The sequence below is a fragment of the Lonchura striata genome, chromosome 1 (genome assembly GCF_050655825.1).
Source record: "Lonchura striata isolate lonStrDom1 chromosome 1, ASM5065582v1, whole genome shotgun sequence".
Classification (NCBI taxonomy): Eukaryota; Metazoa; Chordata; class Aves; order Passeriformes; family Estrildidae; genus Lonchura; species Lonchura striata.
Genome location: NC_140703.1, coordinates 98,742,600 through 98,769,240, shown reverse-complemented (window position 1 = coordinate 98,769,240; position 26,641 = coordinate 98,742,600). Strand labels below are relative to the sequence as shown.

Sequence of the window (26,641 nt, the reverse complement as noted above, 5' to 3'; positions counted from 1 at the left end):
CATATCTGAAGTTTTCAGATTGTCAGAGACAGGTAAAACACAGCACTGTGATGTGAAACATCATTTTTACTAGCAGCCTTTTTAGAAATGCCCCACCCTCCTAAAAATGATTGCCCTTAGTTCTACCACCTAGCAGAAAGCACATCTTGCACCCCACCCCACAATTAAAAACTACAATATTACTGAAACACAAACAGCCCGGCAGTGGCAGGCAGCTGCACGTTGCCTTACTTATTGCATGTGCCCCATTCTCCTCTCCATTCACAGTGGCTTCTCCGTTCTTTGGTGTGTTCTGCTGGGAAACAGCAGTCGTCGTGGCTCCCGCCGTGGCCGCCGTGGCCGCCGCCGCCGCTGCGGCGCTGGCTTGTTGCTGTGCTAGCTTCTCTCTGAACGCTTGCTGTCGGGTCTGAACGACATCAGGCATCACGGCGTCTATCAGAGACAGGGACTCTATTGGCCTGCCATCAAATACTGTACCATCCTGCAGGGAAAATGAGCAGAAGGGAAATCCCAGGTTAGGACCTTCACCACTCAGGCGGCAAAGAATCACAAAACGAGGTTGCGTGAAGACACTACACTTTGACTTAACCAAAGTGTTAAGTTGACTTAACCAAAGGGCCACAGGACTATGGACTGACTCTCTCTCAGATCTGTGATGGTGGCACTCATGGCACTCAGAAATCTCATCAGTGAAAAAGTAATTGGTTGGAATTATAGAAAGTTCTACCATATAAATGAACCTTTTGCTTTATAGATGCAAAAGTAATTAAGCTGTGTTAAAAAATATGTCTGACAGCTGGAAGAAAGTTTCACTTTCTTTTCTGTTTGAAAAAATAGAGTCATGGCTAAAGCTATGATAAAGGCAAACAGACTTTGGTTAAACTGTTTGTTTTCCTACACTTGCAGGAGCATAGGAATGGAATGGAAGCAGATGATGCATAATGAACCTCAGCCAAAACATGATGTATGCACAAATTCAGTGGTTTCTCACGCAGTGTTTTTCAGCCCAACACCAGCAGTTGTAGCTAATCATACAAGACAGCCTTACCATTATTTTTCTTTTATTCCACTATACTATTAATAATAGTTATGACTTTCATTTTGATTTTTGTAAATTAGGCTTCAGCTTCGAAAACCAATTAAGTAAACTATTAGGGACTGTTGAAGACTTAATACAGGCTATATTGACTTAGCTTTATTTCATTTTCACTTTCCTATTATCTTAAATATAGGGGAAAGATTTTAGTAGTCTTTGCAAAGTGCTATTCTGCCAGTCTTCTGCAAACTCCCTTCAATTCTTTGAAATAACAATGCTCCAGTGGTGAAAGATTTGTTCTTAGAAAGAGCAAGTTAAGAATAGGATACAGATACATAATGTAGCCGATAAACAATATAATCTTCCATAGGTGAGAACAGTTAATAAAGAAAAACAGTTGCTTGCCTAACTGGTATGTTTCTGCTGACCTAGTTGTTGAAATACCCCTAATAATTACAATATTAAGATAAAACATATTTGTTTCCTCATGGGGAAGAAAAAGGAGGAGACAGTTGTTAGAGAAGAAACAATAATCTCTTTCTCCTCAACATTTTTTAATGTCTGCCAAAATTTATTTGAATCTTGACTCAAATTCTTGCTACACAATAAACGTTTGCCAACAGATCCTGACATCTTACATTTTCATCTGTAAATGTGCTCACTGGACTATTTACATGACTGCCCTTTAATAGAGACAAACAATAATTTTATACACACTAGTTTATAGATGCACTGACTACTTATCACTCTTTAGTAATACACATATAAAAGTAACACACGGAAGCATTTATGGTAGCCCTTCCTGGGATTCAAATGTAGCATGAATGGCCTTTGCTTTGCTGTAACTTACTTAACATCTGTTTGAACAGATGTGTCCAACATTCCTGTAGTGGGCAAGGACACCTTCCATGAGACCAGGTTGCTCAGGGCCCTGTTCATCCTGACTCAAACCACAATGAGAGAGCAACATAAATCTTAATGGTGACAACAGCCATATTTTCAGATTATTCTCTCATTTTAGGGAAAGTCTTGAAGCGCAGGCCCCTACAACCTGACCTGATATAGTGCTTCAGAGCTGGAACTTTCTGTGTAGCTCCAGCTTCAGGCATGGGGCAAAATGTTAAGCAGCAGCAAATTGAGGCAGCTTTCTAACACTGGCTTGTTATTACAACTGCATCAAAGTGCAGCTTGGCGTGAATGTCAAATGTTATTGACCCAATTACAAAATAACACATATATAAATCTTATACATGGTATTGAGTCATAAAAAGAAAAAACACACAGAATGTTTGAATAAAAACAAAAGAGTTTCCAAACTACACATTGCAAACAACACAGCCTTTTCTCTATTTTATATTCCTTTGTTCTCACCCATGCTGTTCACATGCTACATTCAGGTATAGAGGAAAAAACAGTAGTTTCTCTGTATTAATATTTACTACAGATGTTTGTCAATCAGAAGTATCTATTGTAAAAATCTTGTAATGCAGCAATTGTTTATCTGTCATGTTTAATTCCCTCTCAAAGCACCATGTCTTTGAGGTCGGCAGGGCAAAACCACTGGCTTTACCCACATCTCTTCTTTGTTTCCACTGTCAGCTGAAGGAGAGCAGAGACATTTTGTGGCTGTTCATACAATATCTACAGAAAACTTGCACCCCAGCCACATTCAGAATTTATATGCAACTGTTACACCATGTAAATGATGCTTCATCTGATATGATCTAGGCCAAAGTCAGCAAAGTCACTCTCCAGTGACCTCTGTAAATTTTTGATCTGGCTTCTCATGGCTTGTGAACAGTGCTGCCTGTTAAGAGGTGTCAGGGGGTGAAGTCTTAACCTGTGCTTCAGGTTTTTCCTGCCAAATTCTACCATGACCTTGAAAACTCAAGGCTGTAAGCACAGGCACCTTTTCTTGTTTGCTGCAAGAACCTGTACGCCCTGGATTTGTTGGCTGGGGTAGCAAAAACACCATGAATATCCAGGTAAGCAGCGTAGAGAACGCCTCCCTGCCACAGCTAAAAAACTGAAACAAGCCTCCATCTCAGAGCTTTCTGCTGAGATCGGGCAAAGTACAAGGAATAAAATTAAACGGGATGAGGAGAGGCTCGTGCTGGGGCTGCTGGGGTGTGCTGCTCGGCACGTCCCAGCGTGCGGCGGTGGCAGCGGTGGCAGGGGTGGTGGCAGGGGTGGCAGCGGTGGTGGCAGGGGTGGCAGCAGTGGCAGGGGTGGCAGGGGTGGTGGCGGTGGCAGGGGTGGCAGGGGTGGCGGCAGTGGCGGCGGTGGTGGCGGTGGTGGCAGGGGTGGCAGCGGTGGCAGGGGTGGCGGCGGCGGCGGTGGCAGGGGTGGCAGGGGTGGCAGGGGTGGTGGCGGTGGCAGCGGTGGCAGGGGTGGCGGCGGTGGCGGCAGTGGTGGCAGCGGTGGCAGGGGTGGCAGCGGTGGCGGCGGTGGCAGGGGTGGCACTTACTTCGTTGATGCTGATCTCGGCCTCCACATACTGGAGCCCCTTCTGGAGGATGGAGATGAGTGCGGCAGGTGGCACTAGTGTTCCGTTGATGTTGGACTGGCTGATGTGGCTCTCGATACCGAAGGTAAAGGCCGAGTGGGAGAAACCTGAGAGCAGGAAAAGGAAGCCATGATATGAAATCTAAATGCACCAGTCAGATACACCTTCACGGTCTAAAAATAATTCTGCCTTGAGATCTAAGAGACGCTGCCGTGGAAGCAGGAGGGTGTGGGCTGGCTGCTCGGAGCTGGAGAGGTCAACGAGCCACCCTGACTGCCCATCCCCCCCATCCCATATATAGGGGAAGCCATATAGAAATTGAAATGCATGCAGAGCAAAATAACTGCACTAGCTGAAACAAAACACAGAAACACCAGCAATCGCCACAAGGGCAGGTCCAGCTAAAAAATGTGCCTCAAATCTCCATTTTCTTTGCTGAATTTCAGTGCTGGGTGTTTGCTGATGCTGTGCACTTAAAGCCCTACGGGCATGCAAGCTGTAAAATATCAACGCATAGATGCAGCTGACACAGAGGAGCCATTCCCTTATACCAGGGAAAATATTTCAAATCCTTTGCTCATTTATTGCTTAGTACAATATGATGGGCAGAGCACTGCTGTTAAAATGTGAAACCACAGAAAGGCCACCCCTGTAAACCTATTTTCTGTATGTGAACAGCAATAGCAGAAGTAATTAACTGGGATCTGCCACACAGTAGATGACAAGCTAGCAAGGTGGCCTGTACTTCAGCCAGAAGTCTTTCTCTTCCCTATTTCATTATCTGATTAAGTAAGTGGCAAGGAAGGTGACAGCACTGAAAATTAAAGAATTTTGGCAGACAAATTTTAAATAATGCTGCCTTAAATTCTGGTTGAAGTTGCTCAGAACAGTTGCTGGGTATGGAGGCGAGCACTGCAGAGAGACTGTACAGAGGGGCAGCTGTGGGAGGGGGGAGGGGGAACAGGATGTAGATATAACTGTAGGAACCCATTTATCATCACGCTGTCTCCAGAGCATTAATCTAACATTAAAAGCCTTGGGGAAACCACCCATGCACTGTCTCAAACAGGAAGAGCTCTCATCATCTCCACCAGCTAGACAAGAAAAAACAACAAACAACAAACTCCCCCCAAAAAAGAAAAAGAAAGCAGCTTTCAAATGAAAATACTTCCGTTAAATATAGCTGTGCCTCTTCCCCTTGTCAACGCTAGTTTCATTTATAGCTTTGTCCGTTAAGGGATTTCCCCTGTATCACTGCAGTGCCCAATTCTGTGCAGGCTGGGGATGTGATTTTGGGCTCGCTCAACAGTAGTGCTTTCTTTATCTCTTTTCAAGATACTTCTCCCAGCTAGCTCAATTATTAACACAGATAGCTAGCAAAAAAAAGCTGAGAAACAGAATGCCCCCCCACATTTTAAACCAAGGTATGTATTTCCCTGATTCTCCCTTCCCCCTACACATTTTATTTTGTTGCTGCTTTTCTCTTTTTCCTGCTAACAGCTTCCACTCTCTCCCCTCCCACCCTAATTTTGCTTCCTGGCACTCTCCCAGTTTTGGGGGATGCTTGGGATGCTTTGGACACTTTTTAGGAAATGGCAGGTCCACCTATGAATAGAATTCCATAGGATCACAAGGCACTAAAAAAGGACAGATAAAAAACCCCTACTGAAAAACTGCAGTATCATTTATGTAATCCTTAGGTCAATTTCTTATTCTGTATTGCTCTTTAAGTCCTGGTCTAGTTTATGAGCTGCTGGACCTCCTGCTGCCAAACAGACTTTAAGATCTGCAGGGCAGTGTTTTTCCCTGTTTATTAGTTTTGTAGGACATCTAAGCACATTACTGGAAACTGCAACGAGGAAGAAAGCAAGCACTGAGCATACACAGCCTGCACCTAAGAGGTCTAGGGCCTAATCACTGAACACTGAAATCTCTATGTGTATCGATAAATACATGGCATAAAACTAAGCAGAATTAGAGAATCAGATCCCCCTTAATTTATATTTATGTGTATTTGAGTTAATCAACAATGGTAACACAACTTTCTTAAAACAGAACTAACTTAAAAATACATGACAGATAAATTGGATAATCTATGTAAGAATGAGAAAATTGAGCTGCTGTCCAAGAGCACTGAAGGTGACTGCTAAAAACCCCAGCAGCTAGTTTCCAAGTCAACAGCTCAGAAAATTTGAACATGGTCTCTGATTGAAACAACAGGTGGATGGCATAAAAATGGCAACCAACAAACATGGAGGGAAAAAGTAAAAAAAGTGGAAAACCATGACTGTGGATCAATGGCAGACATAAATCTAAAGTATGACATTTTACATCTCATTATTGCATTTTGTATCTTACAGACTTTTTAGCTGGCTGCTGGCATATCTCAAGCCCCATCTTTGCCAGGAGACAGATGATTGTGCACATTGCTAAACCTCTTTGTTCAGTCCTGATCCCCAGAGAGCAGCACAACTCACCTCATAGCATGTGAGAGAAGAAACTTTTCAGTACATAACTCAGTGCTTTTGCAATTAAACTTGTTATCTTACTGTTTCTCTGGATGCTGAGAAACTATCACCAAAGCACCTGTTAGATGAGGAAACACAATACTCCTGGTACACTGTCACCGAGGAGCAATCTCACTCACACACCTCCAGCAGCTGTGAGAAGCCTTCCTAAGATTTTATCAGACAAGATCCGATTAACAAAAATCAATGGCACAAAACTGTTTTAGTGAGTGTTGCTGGACACAGTGCTCCTCACACCTCTTGAAAAAATGCACTCATACAATTGTAGTTGAAAAAAACCAAAACAACAGAAATATGCCAACCAGTCCTCCAACAGATAGATAATTCCCTCCTGATTTCTTGTATTACCACAGCAGTTATATAAGGTTCATTTGAAAATAAATGGTTTTAAAACCACCTCACACAGTCAACAAAATTCTCAATGAAGCTGTACCTACATGAGGTTTCTGATTACACTGAAGAATCACCTGAGCTTTACTTTTATAGTTAACAGATGTCATCAGTTCTCTTCAGTGCTCTGCATTGCACTACACTAAATTACACAGCAAAGCTGCAGCTCCATAGTTTAGTCTTACGAAAAGGTGATTTCTGTTAAACAAAGGCAATTTAAAGAAAATGTTAGCTTGTTAACCTGGCCCTCCTTCTAATATAATGAAACTACACTGGGGACACAGCACCAAGACACAAGCACCACCCCCACTTCCAGTCTGTCAGAGCAGCTGGGGAGCGTGAGCAGAGACAGAAGGTGCTCTGCAAGTGGGGATCCGAAGGAAGGATGTGGTGTGGATGACGTGAAATTACAGTAGACAAACTGAAAATGCCGTGGCAGCAGTGAAATGAATGAAAGTTGCAAATTCGTGTCTGTATGCATTCCTTCTCATAAATTCTGTCACTCTGGTGACTGCAATAATCACTCTACAAAACAGTAATTTCTGTTCAAATAGCACCAGTAAACAAAATTGTAGTGCAATACACCCTTCAAATACACGTGCAGTGAGACTATGAGCTTTTAAGGTTAAAAGCATGAACACAAGGGCTTGAAGAGGAGAAAGCATTGACACACACTGAACAGGTTTCATATCAGTGAGCCAGCTGCTATTGCAGTGACATGACCAGTGCCCTAAATGGCATCTTTCAGCAGACTTGAGAGAATGGCTTCCAGGTTTTTTCTGCCTCAAAAAAGATGGAGAAACAGAAACCATCAAACTATGTATAACCTGTAAATACATTATCACATATGAACAATATACCCAAATGAACAGTGCAGATCTTGGGATGATCTTGGTATGAATGGAGGTGACTTATCAGCTGTGGAACAGTTGGACTTGAAGTATTTCACAGAGTATAAAAGCATAAAGGACATAATGAATGGAGAAAACAATTACTTAAATGGTCCCCCAATCTCAAAAAATTTTACACAAGTCAGAAACAGACTTGAAAACTGACTGAAATTACTAATTGAGAGAGTCCCACACTTTTTTTTTGTACTGACAGTGGTAACAGGTCCTGATTCTGTGCTATATCTTTTCCCACACTGAGGTGTCTGTATATACTCTCAGTGGTACATACACAGCCGTTTGGGAATTCTTGCCCTAGGCAGTGCCAAAAAATGCATATGTAGGACTGTGTTTTGCAAAATTTCACTGATAGGTTTTGCTATAACTGCAAAAATGGAGATGATGGAGGGTTTTTCCTTTGGCTGTTCCTTTTTCAGTTAAAATGGCTTCCCTTTGAAGCTAGATTTGTCATTGATCATAAAATGACAAGGTTTTATTTAATGAACATAATGATGCTAGTTGCATGCTTGTTTGATCTGAAGGCTATACAGTTTTAATTGTTTACAGTATGCCTGGCTTACATCAGAAATGCCTGTCAAATGTAGGTGTAGAAAAGGCAACTGGGGAGCCACACAGCTCAGGGAATGACCTTCTCCAGAGATGTGTCTCACCTCTTCTGGGAGCAAAGCATTCCTCCTTTTAGACTCACAACTGGGGTGATGCTGAGTATTCCCCGTGCTGGCTCATTTGACACTCACAGCTCCAGCTGAAGTCGACATCTACCAAGTGTTCCTTTCATTTCCCAATCTCTTTAGCACTACAAAAAGCATGTCTTTGTGAAACTGTAACCTTGAATTGTAGCAGCTACAGTTCCTACTGCTGAATTTGTACAGATGAGGGGAATGACAAAGAGGGGTCTGTGGAAGCAAAGACTCCTTGAACTGTTTCAGCCCTTACTGGTTACTTGGGAGGTACTTTGGGGATGCCCTGAGGAGCAATAGAGAAGTGATCTGTTGAACAAAGTTTTCTGTTTGCGAGCTAAGTGGACTTAGTTTTTTATGGTTAACCTAAATAGTTGGCTGTACAAATAATTTTTAAAACTCAGGTGTTTTTCAGTTATTTGCTAATAACTCGGTTCAATTACTCCCACTGTAAAATCTTTCACTGAAACATTTGCTACTGTACAATGAAACAGGGAATACAGAATTATGAACATCAAATTGTCTTTTTCATACACTTCGGGCATCTTGATGATGAACAGCCTCTACCCCAACACTGAGTACAAGTAACAAGCCATTCTGACAAATCTTTGTAACTAATGCTCAGTATGGCCCTCTTTTCTGGAAAATGGTGACATTTCATATGGAGATCTGTGTCATTTCCTTCAGTAAATTTTCCTATTTCTTTAATTTAAGCAGTCTAGACTGAGGTTTGCATATACAGAGATCTTGAGTTCAATTTTTAGAAATCACTAAATTAGTGATGTCATTACTTTAAAAGAAAGACAGAAGAAAAATGAAAGAAAAGGAATAAACTAACTGACAATCCCTTTTTTTCCTCCAACAACTTAACCATCTCCACGTGGAAATAACCAGCACTTCTTGTTTAATTGATTTCCCTGCCATCGTGTTGTCTTTCTTTTTTGAAATTTCCAATACAAGCTCCTCCAGTCCTCGCCTCTGAAGTAACACAGTGTTCCCCTTTAAAGTATTTGGAAGGCAGAGGAGACAAAAATGAGCAAGGCTTTAGAAATTATTAAAACTACTGCTCAGCAGAATCAACCTGCACCTGATATAATGGGATCCCCCAGATGAAGTTTTCTGGCTGCAGAAGAGCCTGTTTTTTTTAAGGTTCGTCTTGCACCTGGCACTACTGCTGACACTTTGACCAAAGGACAATTCAAGCAAGAATGGAAGACCTGTAAGAACTGGTTATAGCTATGCAGGCTGCAGGAAAAAAAAAAAAAAAAAAAAAAAAAAAAAAAAAAAAAAAAAAAAAAAAGGTTGCAAGGGGCAAAGTAAAATAATCTTTATGACCATAAATGGGTATATGGGCAAAATTCCCGGGAGATTCAGACACATCAAGCAGAAACATTCCACTACATCATGAGTCAAAAGAAAATCACGCGCAGGAGGAGCAGACGTCCACACACAATCCCATCAGCTGCTTTACCATGTTACCAAACCCAAGTCACTCCAAAGCTGCCTGCACAACTGCTTGCCTAAGAAACCAAATGCAAGCAGTGGAAAAACATTCATCCCAAGTTTAACATCTGGGTCCTGGGAGTGCCATGTAAGCAGGAAGGCAAGAAGGGCAGAGTAGTGCAATGTGGTGTTCTGAAATAAATTAAGAGCCCCATCACACCAGTTAAAAGTCCACAAAAAAACCCCAGTGATATATGACCATGAAAAAATAATTTCCTCCAAAAACGAATGATGTACAAACAAAATAGTCAATGTTAAATTAAATTAAGACTTCTGTAGGTCTAGATTTATAGTGTAGAGAAGCAAGAGACATGTACCACTAAGGGCAGATTTGAATGCAATTCCTGTATGCAAAAACCAGAAGCAAACAAGTTAGAGCAACTGCATTTTCTTAATTCGGGGCCTAGCACATGCTAATCCAGTTCCTGAGGCAAGTGATGTGATTTCTTTCCATTGCCTGAGAAAATACAGTGATGCTCTTCACTGTATTTGACTGCAGCTACAATTTAGCCTAGTATTTTTTCTTCTATATGATGCACTGAGTGAGAACTGAGAATGCAACATCGATCTCTATCCTTGTTTATTCTTAGATTTTTGTTTAAATTGAATTAAGTATCCATAAAAATATGGTCATAAACTCCCAGTGTACATATGTGTGAAGGTTGTACAAAAAGGGCAACCGGTTTCTTTGAAAAATGGTTGGTCACAGTAAGCCCCTGGTAAGATTCTACTAACAATTAAAAAAAATACAATTACAAAAAATAACCAACAAGAATCCTATGCCAGATCTTGTTTATTATTCACAGCAGACTGATATTCTTCCTTTGTTGAGACTTTTGTTTCTCAGTAATATATACTACCTCTCTGGTTTTGGCAGTGTCTGCTTATTTTGAAGACCTACCTTTGCAATTACATAAAGGGCTTTACAAGGACACACATTAGCAATTTAAAACAGAGAACTGCAGTTGAAATATATTTTTAGAAAAGTCATCTGAACAATAGGGCTTGCACATTTGTTTCAAGATTAGGATTGCTAAATTATTAAAATTATTTCCAGAACCCTGGGAAATGTGTTCGGTATTACAAGCTCTTGCACAGTCACTGGGAAATATAAAGAAAGGATTCCTAGCTGTAGGTAAAATTACAGTATGTCTAGTTACCCAAAGTTTTACAGTCGAGATTATTCACTAATATTAAACGTTACACTCTTTTTTCTTGGATATTGGACCTGCTCACCTTCTGCCAAGAATTCAGAGTAAATGTCTGCTACCCAAAATTATTTTATTATGTGCCAAAGAATGTTTTTGGCAGGTACTTTTTTTTATTTTTCATGCGGGAAAGTATGTTGGAAAAGATTAATACAACTTGGAAATGATCTTTTGATGAGTGGTACTTGGCACTCACTGTTTAAGCCTTTCTGAGGGCTGCAAATTAACAAAGAGAGAAATACGATACAGACAAAAAGCAGAGCACAAGCAATGGAAAGAGGAACTTATAAAAATCTCTTGAAAACAAGGTCTCAAGTTATCCCGCTTCACTCACTCTGTGTAAATGAGAACAACAACTGCAAATAAATATCAGTACAGATCTAGCAATTTATTGCAACTATGGGCAAAGTTTGAAACAGCTTACGATGGACATGAGGATGAAAATAATCTTTTCCTTCTCAATTAATGGGATGCTGCTACCTTTTAGCCCTGTCTGTGCAACCAAATATCCAAAGAAAGAGACAGATAAATTTGGGGATCATGTGTATAGAACAGACTTCCACAGTCGTATATACTTTCCTCAAGCTATGCTCTTCTCTCTGCTCTAACATATATCTCTAAGTGGTGGCAAGTAGGACACCTCAGCTGAGCCTCAGGGGACATTCAGGAACCTAATACCAGGAAGGGGTCTGTGGCTGATGACTACAAACAGAACCCTAACACAGAATGGGTGTGAGGAGGGTGGTCTGTAAGGGCCATGGCTGTTAAGGCAGAACATTCTCAGCACAGAGGTTATTAGCAAAACTTGCAAATCTCCACTGGGCTTGGAGACTCAAACTGAGAAGCAGTAAAGTGAGAAATGTGTAGGACTGGTTTTATGAGCAAAGTCATCTTGACCTTTAGACATCTGTCTTCTACCCAATATGCTATTTTCTTAATATCCTAAAAATACTGTGTTTTTGCAAGCTTTAAAAAACAGGACATGAAGTGATCAGAATCAAAATTTGTGCCATGGAATAAATTTGTAAAGGTGTAATTGTTTATGTTTGTGTAACTTCAAAATCGCTGTGTTTGCTCAGTGTCCGAGATCCAACCCTGTATGGCAACTTTCAGGCCAAAGAAAAATTGAAATAGCCAAGTTTAGAGAACTGTGAAGAGACCTAGAAGGAAATATGAGGTAAGTAGGCTTTTGCAAATGGCAAAACCCCAAAATACTCAGTGTATTTCTTTCCTTCACATGAAGTTAAAAATTCTGCACCAATTATGGAACAGGGTAAATAGAAAAAAATTTTCAAGCAGACCTCTTGAACTGCACCACAAAACATCTGAAAATATTGTTTATACATTTGTATATAAAGAGGTATCTGGTCACAAAAGTTACAAATCTGTGCATACAAAACCCATAAAGATGGGTCTCATAATACAGACTATAAAATTATTTTTAAAATGTACCAGGACAAAGCCAACAACCTCTTTATTTGTAAAAATATTTTTTCCTCACTATCACAGAACCTGGATTTTGTGAAGCCAACCATCATATACTGCTAGTACATATTTGTTGCTCTATGAAAAAAGTGTCCAATTTAGTTTTGACTTGCATAGGTGCTCAGCTTCATCCTTTCCAAGATCAGTAGATCTTTGTTAAGTTTAAACAAAAATGCTTTGGGAACTGCAGCCCAACAAAGCTCGTTTGCTCCTAATGTTGACCCTGATTTTCTTAAAATGTATTTATTGTTTACAAAGAGAATAAATCTTTACTAGCGGAGAAGAAACTGTGCATAATAATACAGCTCTTATTTCAGAAATGGATTTGTCTTTTCAGCATAATCCATTCTCAAACAATGAAATAAAATTTCAATTCAGAGTTAAGCCCACTGTTTCTGGAATCATACAGTCACTACCTTCCTAGTTTTAAAGAAATACAGAAAAGTAGAGGAGATATAAAAAAGAAGGTGTTGTGGTTTATAAAAATCCCTTATATATCCTTTTGATACACTATTTTACTACAAAAATATTATGCTGGAGGCTTTATATATATTATATGAAATATGTGTTGTTATAGATGGTTTAATGTCATAGAGGAACATTCATTCTGAGGTGACTTCAATGAAATATAAACAATTTTTTGGGTCAAATTCCATAAGTGTTCTTACCCAATGGTCACTTTAACATGTACTATACTCCTAGAACAACACTGTGGCCTTATTTATCTAAAAAAATGCATGAAAACTCTTGTGACTTTTGGTTCTGTGGTTCTTGGCTGGCTCTATAGCCAACTTTCAATAAATCAGAGATTTAGATCAAAACCTTAAATTATTTTATTTTAATTGAGTACGCTGGCCCTAAAAAGGATAATGCATCATATAAATAGGACTGCATGCCCACAAATCAGGTTTGTGCTAAACCATAAGAATTAAAAGTAGTGTTTGTTTTGCTCTGAAGTCTCAGTATTGTACAGTTGAAAAGCTGAAAGAATTTCTGCCTTCAGTTTTAACACCAGTTCCTGAAAAATACAGTTAGCATCTCATTCATCCTGCTTTTAGGGATATATATTAATCTATAAATTCATAAACAGTACTCTGAAATAATCGAAGAAGAATGTTAAATATTGTCCCAGCACCCATGTAGTACTTTTTACTCAGATGATTTCAGTACATTTTAGGACTATAAATATTCAACATCTGCTGAGGTACAGTTCATAGTATTAATTTTGCTTTCAAACAGGAAAATTGAGGGACAAAAACTTTAGGGTGAGGTATAAACACTCAATTTTCATGTATACCCTTGCAAAACGTATCACTTTATTTATTCAGTAATGCCTGGTCAGCACCCAGTTGCAGCAGCACAGAAGGAGCTGTGCACAGGGAAGGTCAGAAGTGTCCTTACTCTGGTGCAGCTGAGGTCAGTCTGTGAGCTACCCTCACTCTGTGCTGCAGGCAGGACACACCAGCCCCAAGAGACTGCAGCAACATGCATGTTGACACAAATAATGCAGCCACAGATTGCTACTGAATCAACACAAAAATGTGTGTTTTATCTTTGCCTGAAAGGCTGTTCATCTCAAGGATGCATTTTTCCCACAGCAAACAAAAGGTCTCCACCACCCCTGCCTTCAGAGCACAGCTGTGTACAGAGCCTTGGGAACACTGCAGGACTGCCCTGCAGACCCTTCTCTCTCTATAGGTTGTATAAAGGACCTTTGAGGCTCTCCAGTGTGAGCAGGAGGTTGGACTGCTTGAACATGAGCCAGCGATGTGCCCTTGCAGCACAGAAAGCCAAGAGCACGCTGAGCTGCACTAGAAAAAGCACTGCCAGAAAGTCACTGGAGGGGATCCTCGCCCTCTACCCAGCACTGGTGAGAGGCCTGGAGCGCCGTATCCATGTGTGGGACGCACTGGAGAGAGCCCAGTGAAAGAGCATAAAGACAATCAATGTGCATCTGCCATACAAGGAGAGGCTGAGAGAGCTGGGACTGCTCAGCCTGGGGAAGAGATGGCTCAACAGAGGACCTTATCCTCTGCAAAAATACCAGAGGGAGGCGCAAAGAGGATGGACAGTTTTTCAAGTGGTACCCTGTGATAGGAAGCAATCGGCACAAAATGAAACACGTGACATTCCACTGAAACACAATAAATCATTTTTTACTGAGGGGGTGATAAAAGCATTGGAACTGGCTGTGCAGTGAAGTTGTGGACTCTCAATCCTTAAGAGATATTTAAAACCCAACTGGACACAGCCCTGGGCAACCTGCTGCAGCCGATCCTGCTGTGGGCAGGGGAGATGGATTAGATGATCTGCAATGGCCCCTGCCAACCTGAACTATTCTGATTCTGCCATCTCTTGAGACACCATCCAGACTGAGCCCTCCTATGATCCTAATGAGCCAAAATGCAAGAAAACATAAAAAAAGGCAAAAGAAAAATCATTATCCAGTGACTCTGCCATCAGTGCACAGTATTGCTTTTACTGCCACACTGGACAATTGCCTTTATTGACCAAGTGATTCATCCTTCTAATGAATTATTCTTCAAGGTATAAATTTTAATAATTTAAGAAAAAAACATGCACTGTTTTGCAAGCACATTCCTCTTCTACCTCGCAGCAGTCTTCCTACACAAAGGAAGCAGTTAGCTTTGAAGCAAATTTAGCTGACCTATATATGCCAATCTTTTATGCTTTGATTAATCTGAATTATTCTCAACATGCACGTCTCTCGTCTGTGACTCAGGGATTCTGTGCCATACACAGTTGCTCAAAAAATACTCTAAACATACCTCATGCAGGCAAAGTATGGACTTCAGAGAAAAATTACACAGGCTTATGTAAGGAAAGACTGTTGCATCAGGCACCAATTCAAAAGAACAGAATACTGATCTTCAGTCATCCCCTACTGCCTGAGAACTTACGCAAGCAAACTGTGATATTTACATTTTCCATAAAATTTCTGAGTTGAAGAAGAGACTTATTCAATAAAAAAGGTAGTTTCCTTCAATTTTTGTTGCTTCCTTTTCAAAAAATTGCAAATGTCAATGGGAAAAAAAGTAATTTAGTACTATTCCATCTATTAATATTTAGTTTCATCACAAAGATGAAATCCCAGAAACATAATAATAACCACATTTTGGATTCTCTCATAATTTCCAAAGGCAAAATAACAGCAAAATGCCTTGGTTGTGGTTAACAGGAAAGGCCCATATTTGTACATGCCTAACTACAAAGGGCTTTGTGATTCACAGAAACCCTTTGCTCTGTGCCCTTGAATAGATGCTTAAAACCTAAGAGAAAATCTTTTTCTCTAGCAAAACAAAATCCATCAACTACGAACCAGGCACACCAATGTGCTGCTAAAATCCTGAATTTACAGAGGGGTAAAAAACCTTTTTTATTAGCTGCCTTCAGTTTTATGGTTGGGAAGAAACAAATGAAAATTCCAAAGTAAAATGGTAAATTGTCCCAAGTCAGCATCTAAAAATGCCATTGACATCTTGTATAGCAAAAACATCTAGCTACTGTTGTTATTGTCATAGATGTGGTACACATTGTACATGGTTCAGATTATACACTGAGGAACAGTTATCAAGGATGTGTCATAAAACATGGAAAAATTCAAATCAAAAAGTAAAAATTTGAGTGAAAATGGGAACTTACATGATCTTAACTCTAACCAGTCATTGCAAGACATTCGTCACAGTAAGTGTTCTACTAGAGAACAGTGTAAAGCCACAGGCAACTGGGGACCTGATTTTCAGACAAGAATTCTAGACTGCAGCATGCCTATAATGCTAGAAAAGGAACACTGTTAAATGATCAATGCATCAAAAATATTCCATTTGAAAAAGCTTGAATAACTGAACTGACGTGTTGGGCTGGGTAGGGAAGGTAATTTATTGTAGCACTTGGACAGAGGACTTGCAGCTTACAACAGATGGCAACACATTTTATATTAAAACATTTGATCTCCCTTTGGTTTTGTCATCCTCCCTCAACTCTTAGAAATTTCCTTGGGATCCTTATTATTCCTCATTGCTTTCTCCTGTCTTTTGTGATTCCAAAAGAAAAACAATTATCTGTTTCTCTTTTGGAAAAAAATGGAACAGGAAAACTCTACATTATGAATGGTGTATTTTTTTTTTCAAAAACTGAAGAAACTCCATAGAAAGTCTATGTCAGCAATGAAGGTGGCTGCTAGCAAAAGCATGCTTCTCAAGTGCAAAGTTAATACAACTAATATTATTATTTTAATAATATATTAGTCTTAATATTATCTACCATTTATTGTAATTAACACAATTTGATGCCAGAACCGTGGTTACTTTGGTATAACTTGTTTCACTTTCTCAATGCACCTGCTTTGTTGACATAACTGCTTTCACCACAGGAGCATTTTGTGTGCTCCTATCTCCACTGGTTGTACCCTCTTAGTGTAGATGGACCTAACTGGGGCCAATATTTCATTTAAAGGTAGACTTTGTATCAAGACACCTACAAAGAAACATAGCCTGACTTTAAGAAGTTTGACCTGTGAGATAAACAATGCTCGAAAGACCTGAGCAATTTTAAAAATGACCCCTTTAAATTGTGCACCAGGAAAGTTTGTAATAAAAAAGGAGAAACTAGACATTGCAAGACCTGATTTTGGATAGGAAGAGAGAATTTGAACTGAAAATAATTACTGATTCTCTTTGTGTCTCAAGAAAGGGGTATTCACAGTTTTCCTGTGGAAGTGGTTAACATGTAGTTACCTTAGTAATGAAATTCCCATGGCATTAAGCTGCAGAGCATAAATGGAAATTATGATAGACTGCTTTGATTTTATAAGCACTGAGACAGTCACCTGTATGAAGAGGCAACTATTTACTTACTTATTTTAATACAGCTAAACATTTAGAGCCTTAACTTGTCCCAGTTCTGTCTTGTAAGGGAGGGATTTGACTGCACTGCCCCTAGATCAGGCATCTTCTCCAGCCTGCTCCTCCAGCAGCAGGCAACTCAGAGCGGTCTCCCTGGCTGTACTTTTTTCTGTTAAATCCCATTATCAGTCAGTATAACTCACCAAATGCCACAACTTACTATTTCATTCCATCTGCAGATGTACTTGGTAATCATTTCGTATTTCCTTCCAGTTAACCAATAAAGCTGTTGAACAGCATTATGCCAAGAAGAGATTCCTGTGAGTTCCCACTAAAAGTAACCCTTGAGATGAATACTCCCCAGCTATAAGCACTTTTCAAGATGCTTTTGTTATCCCATTTTTAATCCATTTGTTAACTCTGGATTATACTGATTTTACTCGTTATTACATTTTGGTTTTAACCACCGTGTCAACAAGACCAAATAAATGTCATAAAGTAGTCTAAGTGTATTAATGTCAGCACAGCTATCTCTGTCAACTTCATTTCTGATCTTGGAAAAAGCAGTATCAAGTATGTTTGACAAGATCTATTATCCATAAAAACTTGCTGGCTGGCATTTGGCATGATGTCCTCTCCTCACATTTGTTGGAGATATTTAGTCTCAGCCTTCCAAATATTGTCCTTGACCTATAGTTACCTGGATCATCTTGTTTAACCTTTAAAAATTCTGGCACAACATTTGCTTTTTCCAGTTCACTGAAACTCACCTCAGAATGCCAAGATTTGTTAAAAAGCAACAATAATGGTTTAGACAGTTCAACTCTATTAATATTCTCCTGTGCAAGGTTTCTGATCTGACAGAAAATTAAGGAGGAAATATATAGTTACTGAATTTTACTTCGAACTTCAAGTTTACAAGAGCTGAACTCCTACTAGAATCACTTGCCAGCATTTTCATAATGAAGTGGAGAGCCCCCTTCAGCATCTTTGCTACAATGCTTCAAAGAATCTCTAGTGTTTCTGTATCTCAGATGCAAAATGCATGAAATATTATAGGAACATTTGGGGGGTTTTTTCCTCCTTTGTTATTTCTCTCTTCCTCCCATCATTTACCTATATTTTATGGAAAAGCCTGGAAGTTTTACACAATAAAATCAAAGGACACATACCTGAAAAAAAAAAGAAGCAAACTTTTGTGCGGTCTTGTAAACAACATTAATGGTTGTGTCTGAAAATTTTGGGTTCAGCTAATATTAACAAATAATCAGTGTAATAGCCCTGTTTTTGGCAAACTCCATAAACTGTAGGGGTTTGAACTCAGACTGTAGTTAAACACTAGCCATTTAAATCTGGCCTGCATTATTTCTGAAGCTGTGGAGTAAATATCTTTCATTTTCTGTTGTGTCTTATGGCATTTATAGTAGCTGGTGGAAAGCCAAAATGCTTTCTTATTGCCTTACTTCATCTGAAAATACAGATATAAAAACCTTTTGGAAAAAACGATGACAGTAGTAAAGAAGGCTCAAACCTAATGTAAGAAGCTTTTTTAAGAGATTAGTGGATTCATCACTGGTTCTAATTCTAGTTTGCTGAATGGAATTCCTAACAAACTGCCAGGTACATCTACATCCATATCTAGCATCTAGATTTCAATATGCTCAGTTTGAAGTATATTGGAATATTTCTTCAAATATTTAACTTCAATTTTCACTCTCTTATGTGTGCAAATTCAACAGAACAGCAAAATACAATGTTTTTGTGTATGCCTTCATTATGTGTGGATCAAATAATAAAAAATTTTTACCCTCTAGGTAAGAATGTAAGAGCAGCACAACTTACCATTAACATCTAAAACTGCATGTTGAATTCCCTGTAAAATGGCAAAAGTGATTGCTTGCTTGTGGGAGATGTTAGCTAGAGTAACTTTTTCCTTACATTTGGCTGATCCCACCATTCTTGATCGACTTTTAAAGCCTCCTGAATCACCACACAACACTAACTCACCTCCTGACGTATCAAGAGGGATAAAAAAGGTTGGGGTTTTTTTCACATCAGGAAAAGGTACTGCATTTATACACTGTTATACAGAATGTCCTACAACCCAAACAAAACAATGTAAAATAATTCTAGGATTCTTTACGCTTTGGTTACATCTTTTGGTGCATGTCTCCAATGTCTAAAAGCTCTTTCTAGCACGGTACACAATGGCTTGTTTTTAAAAGTAAACTTTGTCTGGATGAAATTTTATTTTTGTTAGTTCCTCTTTTTCTTTCATCTGTTTGTGCACCAGATTTGGAAGACTTTTTATAAGCTCCATTATTAGAGAATGTGAAACAACAGCTAACACAGGTCAACTATGGACTCTCAAAGAAGTGTTTCAAAAAACCAAATCATACAGAAGTACAGTAAATCTTCTTAATTTGAGATTCTTTGCACAGGGATTCAGTTTCCCAGGACTGAAATAGTTTTGCAAGTGGAAGAAACAACTCAAAATAATGCATCTAATGAACACCAGTTATAGTGACCAACAGAAGCAGGCTAAAGCAGTACCTTCTACCTGCTGGGATTCTGGTTCTCTGTACAAGACATCTCTTGGGTCTCGAGGGCTTATTCTAAAACTGGCTTCAAGTCTTCTGACAGGATGACATCTATTTTCCACAGGTTTGTTGGTTTGTTTCAGCATGTGAAACATGAAATATTTTTAGTAAATTCTACATTTACCAACACAAAACATAGGGTCAATACCAAGTAAAATATTGGTGATGCTGGTTACAAATCCTTTGACAATGTTTCTCAGTTCCCCTATCAGCTCTAGAGTAACAGAACATTTTCCATTAGCTAAGAGACTTACTACTTCTTGCAGTCGAAGAGTGGAAAGAAGACTATGTATACAAAATAAACCCAAAATGTAAGTTTCAATTTATTTTTTTAAAAGATTTTGAAGCCCTGTAGTATTTTCCAATATGAAAACAGCTAGAGGTGGAAGTGGTATGGAGACAGAGCCATGATGACACTTGCGCAGCTCAGTTTACATACATAATTACCCTAAGAATGGTCTAAAACTTCAGAAACTTGCATCCAAATTTCTCTTTAGAGCCAACATAAACCCAATCTAAACAATTTAATGTACCTAAGAAAAAGAAGATATAAGATACATGTACGTTTTGCCTGTGCTGCCAAAAATTACTTTAGTTGGCATATCACTACTGAAGCATTTGTTAACATAATGTTATTTACTTCTTGTTTTGCCAAACTGCAATGTTTATTTTGTACCTGTGCATGTTTGTACTTTTATGTTCTGAACACGATTTCAAAGAAATGGGGATTTGTGCAAGAAATATTTAGTCTATCAGTCTGAAACACTCAAGGCAACATCCCTAGAGCAGTATCATGCAAAAAGGCAATTTCCCTTTTTCATTTATGACCAGAAGTTATGAAGAAAGACAAAAAATTTACCCGATTCCTGGAGATAGCGATACACCAAGAAATTCACTTCGTCACTGGTTATGCTCATCTTAGCCCAACCTCAATATGATGAGGTTTACGAGAAGTGTGATCCACGCTCTGTTCAAAGGAGAGAAAAGAACAGGTTTTGTTTTATCTTAATTTACTATGAAATGTTATCAAAACAGAGGTGGGAATTGTTAAAGTATTTAAAGATGTCATAAAGTTATTAGAGCTGTAACATCCCAGTGTGAGGCATCCATTAAATATTGTGAATCAAGTACTCAGGCTGTACTGCACCTTTCAGTGCCATTCAGGAGCAGTATTTAACATACATGAGAGAGTCAGAGGGAGCATTTTAGATATTAGAAGACTTGTCTAATGTCAACTCCTTTACTTGTGTGGCTTTCCTACAGGCTCTTCGGAGACTCCTCTTTCCTGTGTGAGCGCTTTTAGAATTGCTGGCAATTACAGTCATATATAACACACCAAGTTGCAATACTTTTGCTGCTCTGAATTTGTAATCCAATTTTTTGTCCAACTGTTCATCCACTGAGGACAGAGACCCTCCTTACTGAACCATGTTATGCAATGAATGGGGCTGGAGGGGAAGAGAAAGAGAGAGAACACCATATATACCTTGAGCCAACAAGGAAGACAAATATCCTTGTATTATACAAAGCTGTAATATTATAATGTCACTGTTCATTAATGTTGAGCAAGAATTAAACTCCAATTTTTCATTTAAGTAACTGCAACCTTTAGGATGACGGTTCTACACTACTATTTTGGGCATATACTCTGGTAATAAAAATGCTGGGTTTAGATGATAAATTTGTTTTGAACGTTTTCCATTAAATCTTGATGATTCACTCCTGTTTGGGAATCTGACTTAAGTAGTTTGGTTTTAAAAGACCTAAGTACTCCTCAGACATAAACTTTGCAGCTGTGTCAGCCACACCATACCCGTGAGTGATCACATACAGCTTTGGCCACAGAGGCGCGCATGCGGCTCTGACCGCGCGCTACGAATGAAAGACCGTAGGCGTGTGCCGGGTGTTTTGATTTCCCGTGTGTCTCTTCTTGGCAAGTGGAAAGGTCATCTTTGTTCATCGAAAACCTCTCCAGTAATTCCTGCTGCCTAAAGTAGCACCTGCTACTGCAGGCGATGGTGATCGACAACGCTTCCCCTGCTGATGGTTTAAACCAGCAGGTCACTCCTGACTGTAACAGATGTCTTCGCATATTTATGTAAATGCAGGTCTTTCGAACCTTTTATTATCCTGGGCTGTATTTCATCAATAGCTTGGATGCTGGTTTTTCTTATGAAACCATAGCTTGTTATTTTGGCAAACATCTTCCTCAAATACTTGAGTCCTAATTGTTACAGTTTACATTTCATGGAGAACAAGAAGAAGTACTGAAAATCATTCAGTCTCCATAAGGAAAATTTCCTGTCTTTTGGAAAGGGTAAATGCTTTCTGCTAAGATTCTGGCTGTGGACAGCATCAGCTGTATCCAGCATCCATCCCTGTCACACATGCCACGTACTGCCCTGGGAAGCCACTCAGACTCTTTTCTCCTCAATCCCTCATCTGTAAAATGGGCTTAAATTTCTCTGCCACACAATTGGGAGACTGGAAGCACAGAGAGTGGTTAGGATTGAAGTTACCAAGGCTGGCAACTTCAGGCAGTGAAAGCACCACTTCAACTATAACTTTATACACACTTTTTCCAGATAAACAGGCTTGGACCTGAATATTTAATAGCCTCCTATGCCCTTTTTGAATAATCATTGCTGTACAATGAAGAACAGGACAGACATTCACAGCAACAGTTAAGGCCAATTTAATCTCTGAGTGCTTAAAATACATCTGTATCGTTGCTATGGCCATGATAGTAATAAATCAAGATAATTTGATCGCTGTGAGTTCAAAAAAAACCCCACTTCTAAAAGCATTTTAAAAATAGCTGCTTCAGAGTTTGGTGGTAGGAAAGTTGGTAAAGATGAAACCGCTTACAAAAATTCAGTTTCAGCAATGACGTACTCTGTGGTAAGATGAACTTTATTAAAAAAAAAAATCAAAACCTTCAAATGCCATTTTTAGGTGCATCCTGACAATTTTAGATATTAATATGGTATTTCCCACATACAGAGGGTTTCTTTGGGAAAGGGGAGGCAAGGGAAAGGAAGAATGCTGGGTTTAGTTTGTTTTTCTAAAGATGACTTTTCTGAAATAAATTAAAATCAGAGAAAATCAGTATGATTGCAAAACAGTCTCCCAGTTCCAGAAAAAAAAAAAAAACAAACCTCTACAGCAGCTACCTTTGTATCAGAATCCCAACTATACCCAGTAATAGTTGAATTTACAATGCATTTTCTCTGAAGTCAGTCAACAGGAATTACTTTGACACGTGTCAGATCATATCTTTATACACACATTGTTATCATGCCACAAATAACCAGATGATCTCCACTTAAATATTTAAGGTTTCTTCTCTCCCACAGATGTCAGTGTAGCAATCAGATACACAGCTGTAAAGTTTCTACCTGTCTGAAGCAAGACATAGATTTTGCCTTTTACCCAGAGAAATCTATTCATTAGAAATCTGGCTGGCCACACTCAATTTCATTAATGCTCTTTTTGATTCCCTTCTTCTCTGCAAATATACAGTACAAATAAAAGTAGCTAAAAAAGACATGGTGGGGAGGAGAGGAACATCCTTATGTTTTGTGTATCTCCACAACTGACTTATAAGGAACAAACAACTAGCCTCTCCCTCAATATATTTTTTTAAATGAGGAAATGTAAACTTCTGTAGAAAATCACAGAAACTTTAAGTCACCACTGTGATAGATTTATTTCTGCTAATTGATAGCCTCCTTTTGTTACTGACAACTGGTATTACCTAGATTAATAGCTTTTTAAAAGAAATGAAGTGCACTTTATAAACATTACTGATGTGCCTTTGGAGACATTTCACATTTAAACTAGCAATAACATCTTAATTCTTCAAAATGTCAAGAGGATTAACAAAAAGCATTGAAATGTGTTTGAACTTTCTTTACTTGAAACACTTTTTCCTGCGGCCAATTACACATAATGGGAAGTACTATTTACTTCAACCTCTAAAAATTTGGCTTGTCATACTGTAGATATTTAAGAATGCTGAAAAATGTGACCTGAGCCAATTAAGACTTCCCAAAGTATAATGGATGCAAAACACACAAACCCCATCAGTGGATGGATAGGTCGTTAAGATAATTGAAAAACACTTATTTTAAATAAACAACTCTTATTTCTATCAGGACAGGTTTGCAGAAATGCTTCCCATATAGGGTTGAAAATCTAGAGTATTACCTCAAATACTACTATTGTGCTTCTAGGGCTGCATGTCTTTTGCTGAAGCAAATGCTTCATTCACCTGGCATTGAGCTGGCTCCAGTGAACTCAGCATGCCTCCCTGTGCTCGGGGAGCCAGGCCAGCCTGCTTCCCAGAGTAACCACAGGACCTGATCTGGCTCTGTGCACCCACATACCACTGCTCTCAAATCAAACCTTCCTGGAGCACTGGGGATCCTGCTAATGGGCCATGCAAGTGGCTCTGGAGAAGGCAGCCTCGCATGTAGCCATGGTTCAGCACAGTGACAGCCAGGTCAGCTAAGAATAGTTTATTATATCCCATCATCCCTTTACTCAAAAGGATTGCTCTTCCTTTGCCAGGAATATTTTAGGACTGCTGCCATAAATAAGGGAGATCTGGCTAAAAAATCAAGGGAAAATGATCTTTTAAATTCTGAAACAGCATCTGAAGACTCAACTCCTCTTCCTCTTTTCTAAACAATGGTCACTGGGTCCCCTGGGGCCATGTCCTGACCCCCAGGCCAACCCCAGGGCAGGGGACAGCCGAGGTTATTTTGGAAAATGAGTTTACATTTGCTACTTGAACCAGCATGCCATCCATAGAGACTAGGAATTACCAGTCAATCTTCCCCTCAGGAAGGCAGAAATAGGTCAGACATTTAGGGAAAACACCTAATCTAAAACCTAGACCTGAAACCTAAATAGGAACTTAAGCACTTCCCATCTGAGCATCCAGCCCTGCTAACAGAAATTTATCAGATGGCTGGTCTGGCTCTTATCTTACATCTTCAAAAATTCTGCAAGCTCCAGTCTGCTTTAACTGAGTGCTAAGCAGTTGTCAAGTTCTTGGGAGAGTTTTTTGGAGGGTTTTTTTGAGTCATTGTGGTAAAAAAAAACACTGTTCCCTTCTTCTCCTATACCCTCTTCGCCTCCAAACCCCAGCTGAAACAGTCACATTTTCATTTATCTCCTGCAGAGGCTAAAATGTCTTTTCACAACTGAAATTTTAATGGTAACAACAACACTGTCATTGAAATGACAGGGAGGAGTAAAGAGAAATTGTGTATTTGCTTTGGGAAAAAAAAAAAGCAAAAAGCAGAGGTTCCGTAAAAATGAAAATCCAGAAAATTCAAACATTTAATGTTGTCGACTTGATGCCCTGCTGCATGGAAACCAGAGTTCACACACTTATGCTCCCATTTTCTCAGCCAAGATGGACCTGTGCACCAAAGAGCATCTCTCACGACCCAAGACAGTCTCCCCATCTCAGAGAAGAGAATGTGGATGTAATTACTGAAACAGACTCTAGGAAGGCACTGTGACAGCACAGCTAAATCAATGTGTTACTGTTTTGTATATGCTCCGCAGTTTAATGAAAAACATTTCCTAAAGCCAGAAGCCACTTCTCACAAAATGAGTCATTTAGGCAATCTCTGTGTTTTCTGTTGAAAAATACTTTCATCAGAAACTTTCAATGAGGCCTATGCTTCTGTATTTCTGGGATGTGTCTTACGTAGAGCCAGAACAGAGTCAGTAGCCAGCAGCTCTTCCCCAAAGGCTAACGAGCTCTGCTTGGCCCCCACCAATGCATTCCTCAGTCTTGGCTTCTATCACAGCTGCCTCTTCTTGTGGAGGAACTCCAGCATGCTGCTTTCTCAAAATGCCAAACCAAGCTTCTGGGAGAGGAAAAAAACACACTCTGCTTCTTCTGCACTCACAGTCTCTCCTGCCATTTCATGAACCTAAAGAGCAAAACATCTTTTCTTCACAAACATCCTGACAATGGAATTGAGACCATTACACTCCTTCTGATTACAAGGTATAAAGTATGGAAGAATGGTTCTTTCCTAACTCCCCTATCAGTGATCAAATTAACAGTGAACCCTGTTCAAAATGCAGCTTGAAGCAAGCATGACTTCCTGATTCCTCCTTGGTAGGCTTGATCAAGACATCTTGCTTCAAAACCACCAAATCTAAAACATAAACAGTTGCCCATTCTAGAGACCTTGCACTTAAGAAAGCAAATCAAGATGTGCTCCAAATAAAAGCTGCACTGTTATTTCCCTGTCCTTTCTTAATCAGGTAAATAAGTTAACTATCTTCACTCTGTAAATGATAACCACATGTCACCCAAACCATTTAGTGACAAAAAGGAGGTGATTCAAATACCTCAGAACTATTGTTCAACGCTTGTTACAGATGCTCACAGATGTCTTTGCATCACTTACACTGTTAATATTTTGAAGCTTTCTTTACAAGAGCAGTAGCATATTTGTTGTTTTGGGGAAAACAAAAGCTGAGATTCCCCAGAATAGAGTGATTTCCTTTGGGAATGGTAATTGAGTTGTTCATTATGCACTATCTCTCTTAGATGTCTGTCACCCATGTTTACAGCACATCAGTAAGGACAGGGACCTCAATGGCTGAAGGCAATAGGCCTGTCAAAAATCCTGCACTGCCAAATGTTAAGCTTGGCTCTTATTTTGGTTTTAAGTAAATTTATTTACAGTGACCTTCTGTTGATTTTTAAAAGACCACACTAAATCAAGACAAAACCAGGGAGCCACAGCTCATTCCTGTTCTCACTGCTGTCTGTAAGACCACACTCAGATGAAAAGATGTAACAACTAAACCTGTACCCAAGAGCTTTAGAAAAAGAATGGCATGGCTATAATAAAAGCCTGCCTTGGATCCTGACACATTAGGGTATCTCATATTAT

The 26,641-nt window shown here is 39.4% G+C and overlaps 1 protein-coding gene and 1 long non-coding RNA gene across 9 annotated transcripts in view; both read right to left on the bottom strand.

The window, feature by feature from the left end:
* The window catches only part of TBL1X (transducin beta like 1 X-linked), a 196,045-nt gene that overhangs the window by 32,549 nt on the left and 136,855 nt on the right, over positions 1 to 26,641 (bottom strand). For 6 of the 8 annotated variants that reach the window (XM_085584307.1, XM_085584294.1, XM_021527743.3 and 3 more), the window contains 3 exons: positions 20,569 to 20,676; positions 3,504 to 3,649; positions 232 to 481 (listed from right to left, as the gene is read on the bottom strand). In XM_085584307.1, the coding sequence (XP_085440433.1) occupies positions 232 to 481; positions 3,504 to 3,649; positions 20,569 to 20,626 (454 nt within the window). In that variant the 5' untranslated portion in view covers positions 20,627 to 20,676. The remainder of the gene's footprint in view (positions 1 to 231; positions 482 to 3,503; positions 3,650 to 20,568; positions 20,677 to 26,641) is intronic. The other 2 variants (XM_085584317.1, XM_085584280.1) reach the window with 1 other exon arrangement.
* Positions 25,500 to 26,641, bottom strand: part of LOC146768787 (uncharacterized) — a 28,980-nt gene continuing 27,838 nt past the window's right edge. Inside the window, exon 2 of the long non-coding RNA XR_014956546.1 lies at positions 25,500 to 26,602. This is a non-coding gene — a long non-coding RNA (uncharacterized LOC146768787). The remainder of the gene's footprint in view (positions 26,603 to 26,641) is intronic.